At 41.2% G+C, this 23009-nt stretch overlaps 2 protein-coding genes across 3 annotated transcripts in view; both read right to left on the bottom strand.

Annotated features, from left to right (window-relative positions):
* Positions 1-10766, bottom strand: part of SLC4A4 (solute carrier family 4 member 4) — a 235793-nt gene extending 225027 nt beyond the window's left edge. The window contains exon 1 of one of the 2 annotated variants that reach the window (XM_040586303.1): positions 10474-10766. The gene's annotated coding sequence lies outside the window, so the exon portion shown is untranslated. Of the gene's footprint in view, positions 1-7033; positions 7176-10473 lie in introns of those variants that run through there. The other variant, XM_040586294.1, reaches the window with a different exon arrangement.
* Positions 10767-11408: 642 nt separating this feature from the next.
* Positions 11409-22506, bottom strand: DCK (deoxycytidine kinase). Its single transcript, XM_040586463.1, has 7 exons — positions 22276-22506; positions 21022-21140; positions 19397-19590; positions 18129-18276; positions 16505-16620; positions 15924-16023; positions 11409-12778 (listed from the first exon to the last, which is right to left on the bottom strand). Exons 1-7 carry the CDS (start codon positions 22343-22345, stop codon positions 12752-12754), a joined length of 774 nt encoding a protein of 257 aa, XP_040442397.1. The 5' UTR covers positions 22346-22506; the 3' UTR covers positions 11409-12751.
* Positions 22507-23009: the final 503 nt, after the last annotated feature.

Raw genomic sequence — 23009 nt, 5'->3', positions numbered from 1 at the left:
TCAGAAACAAAGGCAATTCTCCATATTATTTATATTTGCAGTGTATTTTATATTGCAGTATCTCTATAACACTGTTTTCATATTCCTAAAATCATTTTTTTCAAAGCTGTAAGAATCAGCCCAATTCTGTCCCTTATGATGTCACTGCTTGACAAGTGACATGAAGTGGGGGACATCAACTGTCTCACAAAACAGAAGTTCAGACACATGCTCTCTTCAAGAAGCTGTGTTAAACATCTCATTTATCCATCTCCCATCACTGACTTTTTAAAAAACTGAATACACTTATTCTTAAACCCAGGAGAATTAAAATATCAAGTAGAAAAAAAGAGAAAAAACACACAACTCTTATCCAAAGCACAATACAAATACTTCAAATTGTACGAGTGTCAGAGCAAACCACCACTCTAACCTCTTTCATTAAACATTTACACAGACAGCTCATCTGCGTATCTCATTCTCAAGCAAACAAATCGAAGTTTGGAGTCAGATGTGTTTAGCTGGATTAGAAATCACTTTCCCTTTCACCCTTCCAAATTAAAGACATGAAACAGAGATAAGAAAGGCTCAAAAGCACTGTCAAGTTTGGGACCAAAAATTACTTTTCTAAGTCCTTTCTGAGCATGTTCTCCTGACTAGGAGATGCTATTAGAAAAATCAAACAAACACACACTAACTTGATGGGTTTCTCCTTGATGATACGCTACATGCCAGGAAAAAAAAACAAAACAAACCTCATTCTCTTACAACATGTGCTTAACTAAGACCTAGTTCAAATAAATAGCTTTGCCCAGACCTTTACACTGAGGCCAGGTCTATGCTGTGGGCTAACCGTCAATAGCTTTACCTTGCTTTATGGCAGCAAAGGGCTTGTCAGGTGAGTGTAGCCCTTCCTGGTGAAAACACAATCTTGCTATAAGAGCTTACTCCCGTCTTCCTAGGCAAAACCTGCACCAACAGATCTTGTCAAAAGAAACAACTGTGCCAGCAGAAGACGCAAGACAAAAATGCCTGCCAGATTTGTAATGGCCTCCTTCATTCTTTAACCTATGCTTATTTGGCAAAGGAGAAAATATCAGTAGTTCCCCTTCAAAGCACCTCTTATTCACTAGGTCTACCAAGGGTGTAAACACCTGACCCTACTATCACCACTGGAGCACCTAGCCCCTTTAAAACTGATTCTTCCTACTCGCATAATGCTCTAGTACCGCCATTGTCCTATCATCTCCAGTGTCCAGAGGCAGAGTTGATATGGTAGAGTGTGATCAACTACATCGCCACTGTAGGATTACAGCAAGTCTCCTTAGCCCCATCAGCCATCATCTATAAGGAGCAAAACACCAAGTACTTCCCTTTGTACGTGGCCCAGGGCACACAAACCTTCTACACAGGCACAGAGGGAGAAGCAAAGACATTAAAATTTCTCAAGGGACTTACCCTTGCCTTTTCTTTCTGCCACTGTTGCTCCCTCAATTGTCTAGCACGCAGGAGCCAGAACAAAGGTTTTGCCATGTCACTGGCAAGGCAGGAACTCAGCACCCACCTGCTCTCTGAATGCTGAAGTTTTGGCAATGGCTCAAGGTAACAGAGGTTAGCTGCACAGATCATTCCAGCTGTAGCAGTACCAGCGTTACCTTAAACTGCATTCCATCTCTCTTTCCTTCTATCAGGTACGGGATGTAAACTTGATATAGTGATAGCTCTTCAAGCGTGTCCAAGTGGCACTTTCCACTTACCTGTATTGTTGTCATCTACACAAAAGCAGATCAATTTTTATCCTTCTCTTCTTTAACAACAACAACAAACCTCATGGCCAAACAGACCTTTTATTTCAAACCTGGAAGTAAAATTTCATCAATCAATTTCCTTCTAACATCTATAAATCTACTTGGTCTAGTCTCTGCTTGACTCATTCACTCAGCGTGTTACGTGACACACTCTGTTTTATTCAGGTCATTGCCCATTCCCACCCCTCGCTCAGTCATTTCAATAAGGAACACAGTAAAGTCGAAAGCAATAGTTCAAGTTCAAAACAGATTTTGTTCTCATCTGTGATGTCCAAGGTCACACAGGAAATGGACAAGCCACTCCACACTGTCTCAGCTTAGTGCTCTTTAAAAAGGGGGGGATACTACTACTTTATTTGTAAAGCACTGTCACATTAGCAGATGGCAGTCTTAGGAACTCCTTAATTTAGGTTTCAAAATAACTTGATGCAGGTTTCAAAACCATTTTTTGAGCTCAGCTTTGTTACTGTAATAAAATCACACATTCTTTACAAATATATGGAACACCTCCTAACTAGTATAAGGCATGTTTCACTAGTAATCTATATAGGCAGCATGTAGATGATACACTTGGCTTACTTGGACTGTACCATTTCACTGTTCCTTAGAACACCTTCAGGGCATTAAAGTAAGACATTCCTAAAGTATTTACTTTCCCCATTTCTGGTTTAAGGGTCACGTAGTTTTCCACATGCACAGTAAAAATACTTACCAACTCCACCACTTTTGACACAACTAATTTCCCCTCTCCCAGAAAACGCCCAACTAGTAGTAATGGTCTACAACACCAACTCTGAGCTGCGGGCTGCAGACTCCTGAGGCTGAGGGTCAAAGGATCTGCAAAAGCTAACAGAGAAATGGGGCCTTCTCTCAGGAAGCTTACATTGGTTCCATAAAAGTATATCCCACCTCTAAAAGCAGTCTAAACCAGAACTAAGAGCCGCTAGTCCACAAGTTCCAAATCTGCCAGCCATCACGGACCTCTCAAAAAAAACAAGAGCCTTCATTTTGGCCACTAAAGGACAAAAAAATACCATCCTGTGGGTGCAATTCTCCTCTCTCATCACTCGCATAAAGCAGAAGCAAGTTGATGAAATGTTACTGTGGCAAAAAGAATGTCTGCATCATACACTGCTGCTGAAGCAGAAACAGTGCGTGCTTTCCTGCTGACAGCACAGCCCCACTCGCCCCAACTGGTGCGCGCAAGTCACCCGAGTCTGATTTCCCAAGACTCTTGCTGGATTGTGCATGCTACAGAGATCTTAATGGATTCCATTTAGCAATAGCCTACTTCAAAGCTAGCCTGCAAATACCTCAATCTCACCCTGGATTACAGCATAGCTATTTCCTGTAAAGACAGAAAGCTTCTCCATCTCTGATTTCTGTTTCTTGGTTTGATTTTTGTGAAACTATTTTGAAATGAAGCTTCAATAATGAACACGAGCCAAAAATTTAGTCCAGGGCATCTCGTTCTCTCTCATATCCTGCCAGACAAAAAATACTGTAAAGGCCATATCATTAAGAAGAGAATCAGCTCTACCATATGAGTATCTCCCTTTCCAACATCTGTCTGCACCTCCAGCTTGTGGGATCGAACAGGAACACTTTTAGCAGGATTGCCCCTGGACCATTCGTCAGTCTTTCTGAAATCAGTAAACAACTTGTCTCTGTATGTAAGCCTACAGATTCTTAAATAGAAATCAATACATAAAATACCTGGCCTAGCACAACTAAGACTGTACCCTAGAGAGTACATTAGATTTGCTGAATACCATGGAGACAGTCTAGATTTACAATGCGTCACAACAAAATCAGATTAATCACAAAGTATTCTAAACCTAGCATGTTACTGTTAGCATATTTAACTTCAGCCTGAGCTGGACTCATTTTCCAATTTAACCTTAGCGTGCGATATTGGCTATCACTAAAGGCTTTGTTTGCCTCTTCCTTGCACCCAGCTTTTTCTCACTCCATTCTTCTGGTTGAACGGTTACCAGCCTTTCATATCACCCACCTTGCTTCCGCTGCACCAAAACTCTTAAACTAACCAGTTATTCTTCAACCCATACATTCTCCATCTTACCCTTTTTCAGGAGGGGACAGGTATTATCATCAAGCACATATCAGCAGCAAACATCTCCTGGTCACTAGTTTACTTAAGATTGACAGCACCTCATCGCTGTTATCTGGACCCCCTGCTACCAGGGCTGATTACACCACCTTTTGAAGCAATTCCTCATCTTCCAAGGTTCTTAGATTTGTAGTCTGTTTCCATTGCTATAGACAAAAGTTTGCAGAAATCGTATCAGTAGAACGCTTTAAGTGCAGTCCCCTTTTTCCATGTCAGTTGACAACTCCCACGCAAGTATTCCACCCTTTACTTTTCCCATATGACTGTTTCTTGCAGCATCAAGCATCACTTATGGAGACCACATCCTGGCTCCTGCTAGTGTTACATCTTACTCAAGTAAGAAGGTATACTCATTCATTACCTGTTTACATCTTACTTTTCATTTCAGGTATATCTATGCCTTCATTATGTCCAGGCTCATAACAAAATTTCTTTCGCTTAAACATGTCTCAACTCCCTCTCTTTAAAATACAGCAACTAAGAACTTGCCTCTAGCCCCTTCCCCCCTCCCCAACTACTCATGCAGCAGTTAAAAGGTTAAAAATACAGAACAAATCTTAAGGCACTCCTTGCTATCAGCAGTGCAGGTGCTACCAATGAGTCATGCTCAGAAAAGCAACCTGTCCAAGACCACATGATGTCAGCAACAGTCAACACTAGAACCAAGGACTTTGAAATACTAACACTTTGTTATTATTTCAAATTAAAGCTGATTTTACAAACATTAAACATGTCCCCTTAAAACAAACAAAACTAACCAAAACTAACCATAAAACCAAACTACATACAGCCATAATAGCCATTGTTTAACCAGTACCGTGATCTTGCAACTCTTAACATAGGTCAGAGACAGCACTGAAAAAAAAAAGTGGAAATTAAACTGGGGGTCACAGCAGTGCCCAAACCCAAGGGTGTTCATGAAGAAACCTGCAGGGTAGATACCCCAAAACCTAAAGCACAGTATTTTCATTTGTGTGTACTCACCTACGACGCTATGCCACAGCTGAGGTTTTCTGCTAAATAAGGAAAGCAAACTGCATTTTATACAGCCTTAACACGTTATTCAGTGTATGATACACAAAATATGCTGGTAGCTCATTAAGTTAACGGGATTCATCACAACTGACTTTGAGAAACACGGCAGAAAGGCAGAATGTTAGGAAAAACCTTGCTAGTAACATTAGCTGCTAGGCTTTCTTGCCTAGAAATCCATACACCAAGCTGGTCACAGGAGAGAAAAATTGAAGAAATACAGCTTTCTTCTATCTCAAATAAGGCGGGGTGGGGGGAGAGACACTTTGCATGGAGTAATGCTTGGGGGGGAAATCAAGTTACTTGCCTTGTTCAATAAACACAGTGTTCCCTTAAAAAGAGACTATAAAGACTTTTAGTAAAATTTACCAACAAACAAAAAAACCCCAAACAGAACACCCTGAAATCAAGAAGCAGAAGTGGAAATCTGTACTTACATTAAGAGGCTGAGAATTCTAGTACGAACATCTACTTTCAAGACCCTAGAGAAAGGCAACGTCATTCAGTGGACATACTATTCCAGCCAGCAGGAAATGGTGTAGGACAGACCTAATCCCTTGCAGAAATGTCTTCAAAGATCTAAACCAACTACAGCTACCCACAGCAACCATCAGTACAGTAACAGCCAATAGTTTAGCCTAATTACACAGGCTCAGACTGCAGGAGCTCAGGAGATAAAACGACAGACAGAGCAGTGCAGGTATCAGCACCCAATGCATATGCTGTTGTAAGTTAATGAAACACAAAGAGTTCAGTCCAGCTGCAGAAGGAGAATCAGGTTATATTCCATGATATATCAGGTGCTAGAGACAAGCAGAGCAGAACATGCAAACAAAACCCCCTCAAAGACAGCACAACAAATATGGAGACAAAGCCCTGACAAAAAGCAACTAAAAGGAGGACTTTGCAGATCCAGAGACCTTCAGTCCCTGCTCCACAGCAAGCAGTCAGAGAATTGCCACATTTTCAGCAATGCTTTCTGACCTACTGCCAACATGACTCCAACTGGATTGTAAAGGCAATTCCAGAAGCAATGCTAACAGCAGTATTTAAAGCCAAAAGTGCAACCAGTTGCTGGAGATGTCCTCATCTGAGAGCAACGGGCAAGTGCAGAACATCAATAAAACATAAAACTAAGATGCATTATCACTTTGAGTGTATCATGGGTGAACAGCCTTGGGAGAAAAAGAAATGTTCAGTTAGTGACTCACCTCTGGCATGGACAAATGCTATTAGCCCTATGGCATGCATAGCCTAACTATAGATCTTAACAGACACTATGAAAAGCCATTTCTATCACGAGCTAGGTAACTACAAACGTGACCAAGATGCTAGCAGCATCACACAAGTTTAAGCATGTGATATAGCCATTACACTTGACAGATACAATCAGAAATAATTTCTAGAGCGTACCATGCCATAGCATCTTGGCATCACTCAGTCCTGCCCATACTAAAATGCTGCACAGGATGGGAAGCCCCAAGCAGCAGGACAATCGCCCACTTGACCACAAGCCTCATGCTGTCCTCCAAGGAAAAGGCTAATCTTGTGCATAAACTACGATTATGTTCAAAGGGGACAGAGCATAAATCTCAGCAGGTAAGAGCTGAAACTGGGAGATCAATATGTACTTCACAGCTGAACGTCTAAGAATAGTAGGGGCACTCATTAGCTACAAATACACAATTGTAAGCACAAACACAATAGCACGAGGCATGCTGAAAACAGACACTGCCCAAGAAAAGGAGGGCTCCCAGCCCCAGACAATTTCAGTTAACTCTCCAAGACCTAAACCTGCTCAATTCCACAAAACGGAGCTACATTCCTTTGTCACAATACAAATGAAGCCTACGACTCAGAAACCAGAACATTTAAAGCACGCTCCAGCAGGAACTGCAGTTAAAACAGGCCGTAAAAGCTACGGGATTCTAACAAGCTATTGTCAGACCATGGTCACAGTGCACTGCAACAGAAACCCCATGAGAACAAACTCATCAGTCAGTTGACCAAGTGCGTATCCCCTAGGCAATAACAAAGCAGAGACAGCAAAGGAACCGTGGACAAGTACACATGAAATACCTACCCAGCTATGCTGGACCATTGCAATAAACCCTTGTGAAACAAGCAGCGTTGCAGATCAGGAACAGATACCTGAAGTCCTGCTTTCTATAAAAGCGGGTCTTCTCCTCCCAAGGCACAGCCCAGATGGGACACAGGCAGCCAACCCAGACCAGTGGATATGCTGCAACAACAGTCAATGACCTGAGGCCACTGTACACAGCTGAGAGGGTCAGGGTAAAGGCCACCAGCTAGCCCCACAGAGAGGACAAAGCCAAAGGTGAGTGGAAACTTAGCAGAGAGCAATAGCTATTGTGTTAGGAAAGTAGCAGGGGCAAATCTGAACATAATTAATGAAAAAAAAGAGCACACTCTCAGCATACAGCCGTAGACAGTGCTGAAACTGTTGTCTGAAGAGCAGACTTGTGGCCCGGTGTGCAAGAAGAAAATTCTCACACGCTCAGGGAGACATCGCTTATTTATTTCAGGTTTGCACAGAGCTGAGGGCTAGGTGGTGTTCCACAAAGCAAGCCCCCCTAAGGAGACTTCTTGCAATGTATATGTACAGTTAGTAAGTTTCCAAATCCATCCTCTTTATACTGATAAGTTAGCAATTAACATAGAATTATAATATGGTTACACACCGATTTCCACTATCAAACATACTCGGGGGAGGGGTCTTTACCTGGGGAAGGGTCTTTTTGACCTACGGGTGTGATTTTTAGTATTATAATGAGGGTGGTTCAGTTAAGGATACATGGACCTTGAGTATTCTTGCCAAGCTGGCAATGCATCCTCAAAGTATCCTTATTCAAAGCCTAATTGTTCCAGTGTCCTTGCTCAAAGAATGGCTGTGTACTTTTCTCATTACAGACTAAACTTGTCAACATATACAAAGTATATCATGCACAACGCAATCAGAGACCATTCTAAACTTTCCAAGTTATCCTTCAACAAAACCAGGAGGAGTTAGGAAGAGCCCCAGCAATCAGGTGGGTTAACACAGGAGAACTGCTCAGAAAAGACGACTAGGAAACCTAAGGTAATGAACTGGAACAAAGACAGAAGCCCCATCCTCAACTAGGCTGCATACCAGTGAAATTTTGGCTTTAACAAGTCTGTTACAACTTGCACGAGATCATGGTTTTAGTAGTTATTAAAAGACAAGTCACAACTTAGAAGGAAATGGGGAGAAAAAGCACAAAATGCAGAACAGTGAAAAATCTGGAGGAAGCACAGGAACGTACTCTGAATGAACTGCAGCAGCAGTATCTTTGTCAGTAACTCTCAGGAACTGACTGCCTTTTTCTGGCAGTACCATTAGCCAGCAAACATAAACAGTGCGAGCTGGATCACCCTAACACTCTGGAGATATGTATATGTTAATGTACACCCTGCCCAAAACATTGGGAAAAGCACTCAGCAGAAATCCAAGATGTGGGCAATACCTTATATTCTATTTCAGCATACACTGTATTATTATTTACACTATCATATTATTTATACCCATGGATTGAAACCTAGACCTAAGAACAACAAAAGTCACCTACACACAACAGCCTAGGCTTTCAGGCTCTGCATATTACATTGATTTCACATCAGCACTGAATACCACCCTAAGGTAAAATAAATCACTTCACTTACTCCCAGTACGGAATCCACACTCCTTGTCACTAGTGGATTTCAATCAGAATTTCAGTGGGTCCATACCCAGTTCAGGCTTATATTTGGCACATTAAGTACCGTGCATGGCTTCAGTTAGTAGAATTCTTAATGGCTTTATTTTCCCAGTATGCTGCCAGCATTACTATCACTCGCTGTCTGCACTCGGACAGGAGAGCTCAGTGCTAGATGACTGTTATCACTCAGACACACCAGGATTAATGTTATCCACGCACCAATGTTCACTCACAGAACAGAAACAGCTGGTGGCTGCACGGAAGAGACCTTCTGGTGTCAAACCCCCTCCGTTAGCTCATCCTTTTCTAGTCTTTCCCTTAATCCAGCAGAGGCTTGCTTTATTCCCCTCCCTCCAGAGATCAAGATTTATCTCATTCAGTAGAGTATTTATTAATCAGTGTAACGGTTTTTTGCTTGGGCAAAGTGAGGGAGTGACCTCTTCCTTCTTTACCTTTTCCAAAGCCATTCACTATTTAAACCCTGATCTCGCAGCCAGCTCGGGAAGCGAGAACCGCGGACACAATGACCTCGTGTGGCAGATTCCGCACACAGCTTCCCCATTACCAGTAGCTACAGGGACAGCAGCACAGTTTTTGCCATCAATTTTTATTTCAGTATTAGATTTGTAATGTCTCCTTTCCTCAGAAACGGTCACAGGTTTTGGTAGCATCTTTTCCAATGAGCTAACTTCAATGCAATTGACGTTGCACTGATGGCTTTAAGTATCTTTTGAAGCAAGTAAATAATTTCTATTGGCCACGAATCTGGGCCTGGGCCCCCTTTCAGGAGGGCATCAAAACATCCCAGTGATAAATCTAAAACCAGGGCTGCCTTCATTCTCAATTATTTAGTAGAGTGCTTCAGACCTACAAAACAGCACATCAATATTAACTAAATCTCCCAGCCTTCTGAAGATGTAGGGAGATACAGTATTTTAAAGATACAAAGACAAGCAAAGAGAGGTTTACTCACGGTCACGTAGCGAGTCTAAACAGGAACTGGAAAAACAATCCTAGAGTCCCTACACCTAGCTACACTGAAACCTCTTGGCAATATCAATTGCATGCTGTTTTTTCCTAAGATTTAACTTAATTATTACTACATACATACTTCCCCGGTCTCTGCTTAACAGTTTATGGTGAGTTTCTCCTGTGCCATTTTTATTTCACCAATAGATTCCTGGAGTCTTTTAATTACTGGAAAAAGAACAGAATAATTCAATACTAATCACATTTTGCACACAACTATATTATTATGAAGTCTGCTTAAATAAACAGAAAACAGTAGAAATAAGCAACCAGCACAAAACTATAGAAAATTAAATTCTACCCACAAAACTGGTCGCTGTTCTAAGAAGCATTTAGATTAAGAGAACTTAAAATCCACTACACAGACAACAACTACAAGGACTGAAAACAATATGAGGCAATATTACGTCCACTGGTCACACGTGTACTTGCATAGCAATTAAAACACTACCAATCAGTATTTTAATCTGTATCCCAAGTGTAAAAAAACCTAACAAACCCCACATACCCATTTTGTTTCCCGATCATGATGAGACTTGATCAAAACAAGCAAGCATTTCTAGCCAGTTCCATCAAAGGATCTCTTACCCAAGGGAAGAGAAAGGGGCACAGCATTCAAAGACTGAAACAACATCATCACCAGACAGCAGAGAGCAGCTCAGAAACCTTCCATCTCTCTAATACGCAGAAAACCAACACAACAATCCTGTTTTGCGGTAGCCTGGGAATAGATTTAAACAAAGAAAATAATACTGACAAATTTGGAAGTCTGAGGTGTGAAGTTTAAGCTGACACACAGGCAGAACAGGCTAAGGACATCTCCGCTTCTGTTTACGCTGCATCTGTCCTACATACAAATAACTGCAGCTTCACATACTTCAGCCCAGCTACTTTCAAAGCCCTGAAAAGCGTGGGGGAGGGTGGGGTGTGTGTTTTGGGTTTGTTACTGGTTTTTTTCCACAGCAATTAAAAACATTCTAACAATCGGTCATGACTTTGCTCCTTCAAACGCAAACTTGGCAGTCAGAGATTTTGCAAAGCTTTCTGGAACGGGATGCAAATAACCTGCCACAGAATTTCTGTGTGCTCTGTGATGGGTTTAAAAAGAAGTCTTTATTAGAACTCAGACTTGTTTACTCCTTGCAATGAGCACTGTCATTCCAATTCCTGTAATTACATCCACAATTTTGACAGCTGAAACTGTAGGAATAATTGCACTGTTAGTCGTTACTGTTCAGACTGTTGCCAAGAATGTTTTAAAGGCATCTAATATGTCTTTAAAATAAATCTCAACTGAATCTTCATCCGTTGCACCACAATTCATTTCTGGAGCAAACATCTTAAAATCCTGCCTTTTACGAGGCAACCTTGGAAGTCCAAAACAAGATTTTCTACCACACTATTGCTACATTCCACTATAACATCAATGTTATACAACACATTCCTACTGATCAGTAAGTTATACATGTGATACATTTTATATAATCCCATGTCTCTATCCCATCAGTTCATTTCCTACACACAAGAAGTCTGAAGCCAGTCACAGCATTTCAGAAATCTTAGAGAACTTCTACAGCAGACTGAAAATCCATTATCTTAAATTCATCCATCGTACCACTATTGTGTACCAGCCATCCACAAGATGATTTCTTTTATGAGACAAGGGAGCCAACATTATTAAGCACTGAAAAAGTCTTTCCAAGCACTTTTATTTTTCAACGGTTAGAGAACACCAACACAATTGCAACCACAAAAGAAGAAATTTAATCTCAAATTAACAGGTAACACAAGCACCACAAAAGACAATAAAACGCTTCACAATAAAATTCTGCATTCAAAAGCCCACTGTGCACTCATTCAGAAATGTTTAAAGCAGAACTAAGCAACTCAAAACCACAGTATTAAGGTGTGTGCCCTGTATAGTTTGTATTTTCTGCACCTGAAACAAAAGTGGCTCAGATAATAAAACAAGATGCACTAGAACACCAGCTACTCCATCAGAGGTCTCCCCCCTTCTTACTACAAGAAGATGAGAAAGGACAGCCTGCTTCCAATATTGCAGAATCTTGTATAAGCACCCAGAAGGCCCAGTAAACAAATGGAGAAACTGGAACAAAAGTAGGAAGCCTCCTCTGACATCCAAAAAGTAACTAAGGAAAGGTTTAGAAAGACATCATTTACAGATGGAGGCCATTTGCAAAATTTTCTTCTTCCTTTTATGGCACCCATCAAGAAAACATAGTCCTTTACAGGAAAAGAGAACTTGCCAGCAACAAAAACCAGCTTTGTTTTATTAAGAGCTGAAAAAACAATAAATTGGAAAAACCCCAAACATGCTAACGAATAGCTAAAGCCTCTCAATATCCTAGTTTGCAGTGTACACTGAAAACGTAAGATATAAAATCTCATTTGGCATCTACAGAATTTCAGCCATATTTAGATCTCTTTTAATTCAGTGCATTCCATGAAGAACTTCACCTATCAAATTTGTCAGATTACTTTTTTTTTTTTGTATACCTTACAATATAAAACTCTGGGTTATCTTAAAATTCCCTCACCAGCAGAAATATTTTGGGTTTTTTTCTTCCTCAGAACAATGAGACATCTATTACGAATCAATTCCACTACAAAAAAAAACAAACCCCCCCAAAAAAAACCAAAACAAAAAACCAAGAGATCTAAAAACCCATTACCTTCTTGAAAATTAAATAGCTACTGGGCACAAAATAAATTAAAAATACAATAGAATACTCCAGAAGAACTTATTTGTCTGGTTAGAAACAGGCACAACGTTTGAGAACTCCCAGAATTCTAGTATCTCCAGAATCTGTGTGTTACTTAATATAATACTCAACAGACCTACTGATGTATTTAATAATTTCCCTATTCACAAAGTTTGTTTGTTCCTCACAATTAAATTAACAGGATTGAGTCCTGCCTCTCCAGAGGCCTTCTATAAAAGCAGAAGCTGTACTTCAGACTTTGATCACACAGATGTTTGGAACAGCTTGACTCTGCCTGCGCTTCAAAGAGGATTATAACGTGCTCAAAAATTCTTTGACCTGCAAAAAGAAACAAATATTGTCAATCAAACTAAGTATTTATTAACAGAAGTATACAGCAACTACACATACCTCTCCACTGCTTCGTGCTTAACTACAACCTACAGAAGCAGGAACTGGGAAAAATAATCTTACGCTATGTCCTTTCTTGTCCATCAAGAACTTTTTCAGCGATGGTACCTGTAATTTAGCAGGTGCTGAGACACACACATTGGAATGATGCTCATTCCTCCTGTGGTCCTAAACTACTGCCCTACATCACAAGTGAACTGTCTTAAAAGCAGGTCCAACCTAAACACAAGGGAGATAATGACAACCTCAGAAAAGCTGCCCCTTGGAAAATACCAAGTCACACTCACCTCCAGAACACTGTTAATTTATTAATGTCAATGAACAACCCAATGCAGCTAAATAGTATGTTCCTTGGAATCTGAGGTTGGCAAATTTATGATAGAACAATACCTAGAAAAACCATAGTACTCAAAGATATCAGATACTGTAGAACAATAGTTCAGCTACTGTTGAACTTCATTTCCAGTACTTGAAGAGTGGCTCAAATGGCTACAGCTACCTAAAAATTAATGGTGAAGTTCTGGTCCATAGAACGCTACCTAGAAACCTGAGACAGAAATCCACAATCCTACACAAAGCACCAAGACCCAGCACAGCAGCACCTCAAACGATCTCTGCTACTGTATGAAAACTGGAACCAAGACAAGCAGCATGCCAAGCGTTATGCTTATACGTGTAGCCACTTAACATCTTCAATTCAGGTCACTACCAAAGGTTGCAGGAAGACAACACGCTGAGAACACACTTCTTGCCACAAGTACACGTGCCTTTTTGTTGTGCCCCCTTCGCTCCCTGTCCGCAAAAGTAAAAGAATAATTACTCCCTCCCTTTAAAGCATAGTGGGGGGAGGAGGAGGTGGCAGCAAGGGCCAGGCCATCTTTTTTAAACTATAAAAACCCAGAGGGTACAAGACCCAGGGAATACAAGGCCTAGGCACACAACTCCTACCTCTTAGTTCCAGGAGCATCCTAGCAACTACACTGTGATACAGCCTGAACTGCGAGCATTTACCTCTCTGTCCACTCAAAAGCTAGAAAGGAATCGACAATTTATGGAGAACATGGTATTCTTCTTTTGGCAGAAGCTCTCACACACAGAGCACATCTGTAAACATTTTGTCCAAATTCTTGATGTGAAATGGAAATAGATCTTGGATCCTGTTCTCCAGCTGTGACCCTTCCCTTCCTAGTTCAGGGCTCAAGAAGGTGGAAGGAAAAGAAGAGGTCAAATCCCTTCATGTAGAGAAGGGAACACATAACTGTGCCAATACTCTAACTTGAAAGGTATCAGGAGAAAGCTACCCTCCACTTTCAAAAACAGCAATAGTAACACCGCATGATGAACACTATCACAATTTACACACTAGGCACAGTTTCAAGACAGGTCTCTGAAAGTGAGCATCGCAACAGAGGTGAGAAGGAAGCCTACAGGTTTTGGTCCCTATTGGACATAAGCATATGCTAAAGGCCAGAGCACCCAGCCTCATGGAGACTGTAGCAGTTCTGCAACTCTACTTAGGAAACGCCAAAAAATAAGGCAAACACAGGGCTTAGGCTGTTCCCAGATAACCTGACAGCTACACAGGAGTCAATTCCTCCAAAATCCTTATTTAGGTGCCTGAGCTTGGCCTTATCTCATGGCACATATGGGAAGCACATTCACTCCACAGCTGCAATGTCCAGTCATTCCATCAATTAACAAGGTTTAAAAGAGCAAATACCATGAAGACTGGTTTTAATCAGGTGAACAGTTCTACTTCTCAGTGGATAAACGGAGATCAAAGGACAAAGCTGCCTTTCTCATGAGGTAAACAATTTATTGCCAATTGTGCACTGCTAAGGTCTGTAACTTGTTGCAGCTACTCAAATAAAAGTCAAGTTGTCCTCAGCTGAATCCCATCAAGATTCAAATACCAATCACCTGAGCAGTTAAAAATATATATTTTACAGCTAGGCCAAACCATCAATATTACACTTATTTGTGCTAAGGATTAGATCTTAACACAAACAGAAACCTCAACTTGAACTCTTTTTTTGTATCAAATAGGCATTTTTTCCATGCCTCCAAGTAAAACTAAAAAATACTTCTCATTTTCATTCTGTATTACTTCCTAAACAAAGTAGAAGGCTACATTTGAAAAGTACTCCCTGAAGTTTCAGACCACTGCTTTTGGGGAGGATTTTGAGTAACACTTTAGTAAACACAATTGAAAGGGAAAAAAACTTTAATGATAGTGTCAATTTAATAAACAAGACTAAAAATAAGGAGTATTGCAGCAGGCTCTAAGACTGTTTATTATCTGAATGTAACTCCATGACCTAAATATTTTAGAAAGATGATTATACAGTGAAGTATATTTTTAGAGCAAAGGAACCCTATTTGCATTTGCTGTACTGCCCACTGCAGTGACACGCTAAACAGAAAAGAGGATAGCCTATACTCTTGTTTAGCTTTGTTTAGCTAGCAGTATCTGCAAACCTAAACCATTTGCCGTTGGCCTAGTGCTTCAGATTAAAATTCAACTGCAAGTTCAGCCAACTCATCCTTCAATTTTCCACTGTAAAGGTTTTGTACTGTATTTTCACAGTACCTGGCACCGAAGTTCTTTTATTGACTAGCCCACTAGGTTAGACACTTTCACACTTAATGTAAGGAAGACTTTACCCTGGACATCCAACTCAGACCTATGCAGCCTTTTTTCTCCCTCAACAGCTACCCTCATTCTCTGCCAATTTCATCACATTTCTTAGGATACCTGCACAATGTTAGAAGCAGAACATAGCAAGTAACAGTTCTTTCATAGTTGAGGGTTATTTAAATTAGAAATTGAAATCTGCAAACAAAACTACTAGTGAAAGCCTTCTCAAACAACCCTGGAATATTTCATCCTTCCCCCCTACTTTTTTTTTTAATGGAAAACTTATGTAATAAATAACATGAAGAACCATAGGTTCTAAGTCTAGTCTGACTTCAAAGAATGCCACACTTTCAGATGCAAGAAGTATCCTGAATTCATTTTGACGTGCTGGCAATAAACCTAAATCATCAGTTTGATCCGCTTGTGAAATTTTACCTTTTCAGTCATGTGATCATATATGTCCTTTTTGCCTTTGAAGTCTTCATTAACATCTAACGTTAAAATAGGTATTTCCTGAAGATATTCAAAATCCATTCTGTATTGGGATAGGAACAAAGAAAATATTACTAGCTGGAAAAAGTATACATCATTCAAGCCCCTGTCAGCATTTTCATTGTTAAGAATCCCATGAGAAGAACTGCATAGATAAATTACAGCCATGAATTCTGAATATAAAGCAACATGAATTTACCATGTGGCTCCTAGGATCCATTATTGATTCTTGAATATTCTGCTCCCCCAACACCTAATATGAAATTCAACTGTGTATTAAAATTAGTTTAGCTCAACCCTCTGCTATTCAGAGCTCTAGCTGAAGAAAATTCAGGGCACATTGCACGTCCTTGCAGTAATTAACATACCATAAAGGCAGTACTACTAAGAAAGGATACATAGAAATATTCCTGGAGTTTAACTTTATCTATATAAAAAGCTGAAGTTTCACTGGTGGAAAAAGCACTATGGAACATCCTTACAAAGATTTATCCATCTTTAAGTAACCATTAAACAAAGCCTACCGCAATGTCCTGTGCTGAAGCCAACTTTCGTGCTTGTAATGAAGCTTCTCCAGGTACTCAATAGGAATTTCTTGCTCTTCATCTCTTCCACGCAAGTAAATCCTATTTAAGCATTTCTAAAGGTAAAAGATTTAAAAAAAAAAAAATTGGTTGTTTTTGCAGACCTACAGAGGAAGTCTAGCTTGCTGAAGGTCTTTTTTGCCAACCCTTCCTACTGTGCTCAGTATGCCACTCTTTGCCAAAGATGAATACTCAACTTGCCAGCTATCTTATAAGCATAGAAACACCATGCCATGTTCAGCTGATGGAGCCCACAAACTACATACAAAAATCAAAGAAGGACCCAAGGAAATGTAACACATTATTTCTCCACTACAAGGAAAGGTCGCAAACAAGCTCTTTATTAAATGAAGGGGTACCAGCGTACTGCATGAAAAGAGCATGGAAATATCCATTTGCCACCACAGACAAGCATTTCAAAATCTCATTATATATTCCTGGCTCTTAGGAATCCAGCCTTCAAATGTAGTAAATCATTTGTTCCTGTTCTGAGCACATCCAAAGCCTCAGTAACAAACCAATGAAAACTGCTTCATCTGGTGCACTTTGCTATTTAAATAAAGGTTTTTGACTAAAGTGGCACAGAAAGACCTCAACAGCAAGCCTAATAGAAAAGCCCTCAGAGAAACTCTAGCATGTTACATTACACAGTTGTTTACAATAAATTTGAAAGCCTGAAAGATGGAAGTAAGGAAGTATGGAAGTGACCTGTAAGTTAATTACTGCAATTAGAGCTCTTCTAAGCCCTTATATTTTTCTCTTGTTTGTGTAGGTTTCATACTCAAAAGATAAATTTATTGTCTTGTCCTCTCCTTTTAAAAAAAACATTAAATGCCCAAAAGTCAAAGCATTGCCACAAAGCCTCACATACTGTAGGTGCATTCATCTGTCTTAGCTCCATTGCTCCAGGTAAAAGGGCTTCACACACATGCACCCTAAATTTAACTATGAATTGTTTTAACAGCAATGTTCCTATAGCTATTTCGTACTTTCCTCTTTTCTTATTTTTTTCTTTACTTTTTCCTCTTTTTTTCTTCCATTCCAGTGGTATTTTCTGGTTTGCTCTGGTCACATGTTCTCTTTTTATAACTAGAAAATCATTATCATCACATTTTATTTAAAAATACACAGGCTACATTTGAAATAACAATCTTAAGTATCTCCAGACTGCATCGGTCATAACTCAAGTATTATAGTCTTCAGGGGAATACTACAACCTGAACGGAACTCTAAACATTGAGATTTCTACAACAAAAGATAAGGGTTGCTCAAGATTTTAAGATTACATTTCAAAGAGAATTTCTCAACCATTTCCTTGCCCAAGACACTCAGAGCAATACCAAAACCAGATACAGTGCTATGTAATGACACACAATTGTGACCTCATTTGAATTGACTGCAAGCGTATTGTTTTATCAAAAAAAAAAGTCTAGAATCATAGTTAAACACTGTATTTTTTAAGAAAAAAAATACTATGGAAGCACAGACAAAGGTCAAATTTTACAGGCAAGGCATAGAACATCTACTCTCATTCTCTGCATGGTCATAAATTTTTATTCCTCACCTCAGGAGTGGCTCTGAGATAAATGATTCCATCCAGTGCTAGGCTTTGACCAAACTGCTTACTCATCCAGTCATGCCAGTCTTGGTATATAGTCCATTCAGTTTCATTCATGCAATCAGACTCATATAAATTAGCTGCAAAGATGTACCTGTGAACACAAAACAGTTACCTCAACAAAAACTAGCTTCAACACAGTTACTGCTTTGTTTGCCTGAAGTACTGCACAGTAACTGGAAAAGAAGTTGAGCGTTATGATTCTGTAACTTCTTTAACATGGACTTAGACTGGAAAACAGACAGCTTGTATCCCCATCCTATAACTATATTGATCACGGTTGCCCATAGCAATGTCCACAAAAAGCGGTACCAGCAGTGATAAGACAAGGGGTAATGTGTTTAAGCTGAAAGAGGGTAGGTTTAGATTAGATATTAGGAAGAAAATTCTTCACCGTGAGGGCAGCGAGGCACCGGCACAGGCTGCTGTGGGTGCCCCATCCCTGGCAGTGCTCAAGGCCAGGCTGGACGGGGCTGGGAGCAGCCTGGGCTGGTGGAAGGTGTCCCTGAGCCTGTGGGAGTGGGGTGGGAACTAGGTTCTCTTCAAGGTCCCTTCCAGCCCAACCATTCTATGATTTCCAGTTCAGGTATCTTCAGGAATAATGTACAAACCACCACTACTTTGTACGCTGTGGTCATTTATTTAGGATATATTAGAACACAGTGAACACCTAAAGGATTATGCAATGGGATTTAGTTATCAGATCTGACCTTACAAATCCAGAAACACGGGGTACGGCAATATGAACTAGCTAGACCTGTTTCAAGAACCATAAAAGAAAACAAGGCTAAGTGACAAGGAAAAAAAAAATCACTCATGACTCTTCTTGATGCCTACTCCGCTCTTCTCTTTGAAGGGAAACGTGCATACACAAATCATAAAAACATACGCACAAAGAATGAGAAACTACATATAGTTAATCAAGGTTATGCAACAAAACTATAAACCCACAAACCATTAATTTTACTTTGCAGTCAACACCCCAGAGCAAGACAACACCACTTACTGAGGTTATTGTTATTCACCAGTATCAAAATTATGATGAAAGGAGGTACAAAACTCAGTCACAGTCTGCTTTTTATTTATTTATTTACTTTATTTTTATATTTTTTTATATATTTATTTTTATATAAATATTTTATATATTTATATATTTATTACATTTTACTTAGGAGAATTTTGATCTTCACTTTAAGGACTTCAGACCAACATACCTGTCACTGTAGACAGATCGCTCGAAGAAGACCACAGGATTCTCCGCCTCTCTGAGTTTGCCATCAAGGGACCTCAGCTGAGCCCGGATCCTGCTGAGGCATGCATACGTCTGGAAAGTGAAAGACCACCTCTCCGGTTTCTCATACATCATCTGAAGCACATTTCCGCCACTCTTCTGCGATGTGGTCAGCTCCTGGTTTTAAACAAATATAGCAACCCTTTAAGTTGAGATAGTGGACGATCAAGGTAAAACAAGGTATAAGTGCTGTTTAGCCTTTATTTCAGGTTTACAATCACATCATTTACTTCTGAACCTTATTTGTAATATAAGACACAAATGCCAGTAATGTTATTCCTCCTACGGCACTGTGCTGAACAAGCAACTCCCTGCAATCTACAATGACAAAATGCTCAAGTACCAAAACACGTTCACCACTATTTACCCACTTTAACAAAAGAACAATATCCTATCAGTACAAAAAGTCAACAGCAATGCAGAAAAATCCATGCTTCTTCTACTCTAAGGAGCATGAATTTGAAGTTGAGCTCATTTTGGTTTCCCATCTATTAATTACAGTTCCTATGGTAACAGCTGCTGACGCAGCATCTTAAGATATCTGATCTTACCTGGGAGATTCAGAACAGACTCCAGGCACAGAAATCTCTCTCAGCCCACATGGTAGATCAAACACCTCGAGACTGCTGCTAAAGCTCATGGAAAGAGCAAGCTGCATGTCTCAGTTTTACTTGAAAACACAGCCTACCAAAGGTGACCACTTCTGTCTGAATTTTTTTACTACAGTAACACCAAATCCAAATAAAGACACATTTAAAAAAAAAAATCTACAGAGATAAGGTCGACGCCTAGGTGATAGCTATTAAGATTCTGGAATTCCAGGTTTCATCCTCATCTCTTAATTCCCTGCAACCATACTTACACTAGCGCACCAAACAGGGGCAGCACCATGCTCTGACACTGCAGCCAAGCGGCAGACAAGAGCAATATCCACAGCACTGAATTTTCTAAGCCTCCAAAAGGAGGCAGCTACATGCAGTGCACTTTTGGCAGAGTCCTCAGCCTATCCTGCTGCCCAAACCGTGCCTGAGAACTGCTTGGAAGAGTCGTAGCAGGCACAGGACTAAAGTCTGCCAGGGACAGGGGACACAGCCTGGTTCCACTAGCCAGGATATAGCCCCTTAATCTATAATTCAAGTAGAGAAGATACAGCCGCAGTGACATTTCGTAAGTCACAAGACCCTTACAGTTTCACCAGTAAGGAATAAGACGTATAGAACTAGCCGCTGAAAAAGATTCACAGTTGCTAAAAGTAACTTCTGCCTAACTTTTTTCTGTCCCTTGCTTTTATACATAAAATAAAACGGGCTTTTGCCACTTTCATAATTTACAACCTGATGTTAAATAACATTTATTCTATAATACACTAAGCAAACTAGAAAACATGAACACAAATATCACTGTAAGAATCAGCAGAAGTGTTGCTATCATGTACATTTTCTAAAATACGTAGTCTATCAGATATATTGGTCTTCTGAAATTAGAACATTTGACTGGTTGGTTGTTGTTTTTAAAAAAAAGTTTCGCCTTAAGTTTCTTTTACCATACCTCACAATCCTTTTCAGAGTTTTGCTGAACATTGCACCATCTAGCTACAGGCTCAGGAACAACTTCCCATTCCTCATCAGCTTGCTTGAGAATATTCACAAATGTCGACTTCCCTGCAGCTATAGAGAAGCATTCGGGAAGAAAGGCAGTTATTTAATAACGACACTGTAATTATTTAACAACTACAGCTCTGGTTCCAAGTACTTTTGACTTCATGACAAAAATGAATCAGAGACCATCGTCAACCACAGACCAATTAATTGAGCAACAGGGTTTTCCTTTTTTATTTTGTACCACACACGACCACAGCCAATTTAACAAAAATCAATAATGACAAGTCTCAGCCCAGATCAACTATTTGAGTTCTACAAAGTTATGTTTGCAGTCAGAACGCCAAGTCTTTAAATATCTGAAGATACTTAGCAGTCCAGCCTCAAGCATGAAGTTGCTTTCTGTTATTTTAGGAAGGTTAAAAAAAAAAAAAAAAAAAAAAAAAGCAAGCAATATTAAAAGAAACAAAGCAATGGTTTCCCAAATGAAGATACAAAAATGCATTATTAATTACTTCCTATAGCGCAGAAGTCATCAATCTGCAGCTAACAGAAAAAAAAGCTCAGGAAATTTTTAAAAAAAGAGATACTTAAACCTGACAGAGTGCAATCAGCTATCAACCACCACAGTATGTGCCAGTAAACAAGAGGACACCCTGACAACTCACGAGCTCAATTTTAAGCACAGCTGCTTGGGGGGGGAGAAAAAAAGTGTATCTCATAATGAGCAGCCCATAACTTTTCCTGCTCTTTAGAACAGTTTAACAGGCTTCTCTTGTTAGTTAGCAGGAGTACAGAGCATTACAAGTTTGACCTGACTCTGCATTTACATAGTTTTACACTACAATCAGGAAAAGCGCGGGAGCAGTCTTACCCAGGACTTCAACGCATCCTTAAAAAGGTAAAAAAGGTAAAAAATGTAATAGAAAACGCGCTTCCCCTCCTCCCCCCCAAAAAAAATCTCGTCATGTTTGTAGCATTAATTTCTTCGGTATCAGCGCAAAGTTTATCAAGTTATGAATAGGTCTGACGGCACAACACGCCTTGCCCAGGGGACCGGGGTCTCCCAAGGTGCCCCCAGTCTTCCCGGGGCCACCTCACAGCGCCAGGGCGGGAAGAGCCCGGCCGGGGGTGGGGGGGGGTGGGGGGTGGCTGCCCCGCGCAGGCCGCAGGGCCGCGCTGCCTCCCGCCGCCCCCGCCTCACCGATATTGCCCTCGACGGCGATCTTCTTGATCCTGCCGTCCAGCCGGCCGCGCTTGGGAGGGGTGGCCATGGCGGCGGAGCAGCGCGCTCTGCCCGCCGGCGCAGGAGCGGGGCCGTCCGCCCGCCCTGGAAATAACGGCTGCCGCGCTCGCGCCCAGCCCGCACCCGCCTTCGAATTTGGCGCGCGGAGCCGCCCCACGTCACGGGCGCCGCGTACGGGTGGCCGCGAGGGCCTAGGAGCAAAGGCGAGGGGCCCCCGCCCCCGGCGGCAGCGCGGCGCGCTCGGCGGGCAGCCGGCAGGGTGGGTGGGCGAGCTCAGCACCGCCGATCCAGGCAGAGCTTGCGGAACGAGGAGCACATCGATGGGCGGGCGCCACCCCGGCCACCTCAACGGAGGGGGGCAGCCGGAGCGGGGCAGAGGCCACCTCGGAGTGACCGTGTGGTGCCCACACGCCACCATTTATGTCTAAAATCTTCTCGAAATAGCTTGGAAGCCGCACACGGGTTGGGCTTAAAGGAGATGACAGCCTTTCCCAGCGCTGAGAAACCCAAGGCACTACTGCGGCCCTACCTGCCATGCGCTTCCCCATCCCCGCCACGGCATGAGGCCCTCCGGGTCTCGACAGGCCAAGTGAGCAGGGAGAAATCCTCACATGGACCGAAAGTGGCACAGCAGCGAGGCACTCGTAGCCAGCACACCCTACTGTGTCAACCTGCGCCCGCTGCCCGCAAGC

The sequence above is a fragment of the Falco naumanni genome, chromosome 1, assembly GCF_017639655.2.
Source record: "Falco naumanni isolate bFalNau1 chromosome 1, bFalNau1.pat, whole genome shotgun sequence".
Lineage (NCBI taxonomy): Eukaryota > Metazoa > Chordata > Aves > Falconiformes > Falconidae > Falco > Falco naumanni.
The sequence above is the reverse complement of the archived record's forward strand: the minus strand, read 5'-3'. Positions and strand labels throughout refer to the sequence as shown.

What these genes read in the sequence shown, in the direction of transcription:
- DCK (XM_040586463.1), bottom strand. Translation starts at nt 22,345, where the DNA reads ATGGCCACCCCTCCCAAGCGCGGCCGGCTGGACGGCAGGATCAAGAAG. An exon ending in ACTCTGAAAAGGATTGTGAG is followed by an intron (nt 19,591 to 21,021) that starts GTATGGTAAAAG and finishes GTTTAAAACCAG; the next exon opens with GAGCTGACCACATCGCAGAA. An exon ending in ATGATCACATGACTGAAAAG is followed by an intron (nt 12,779 to 15,923) that starts GTAAAATTTCAC and finishes TTCTTTTTGCAG; the next exon opens with GTCAAAGAATTTTTGAGCAC.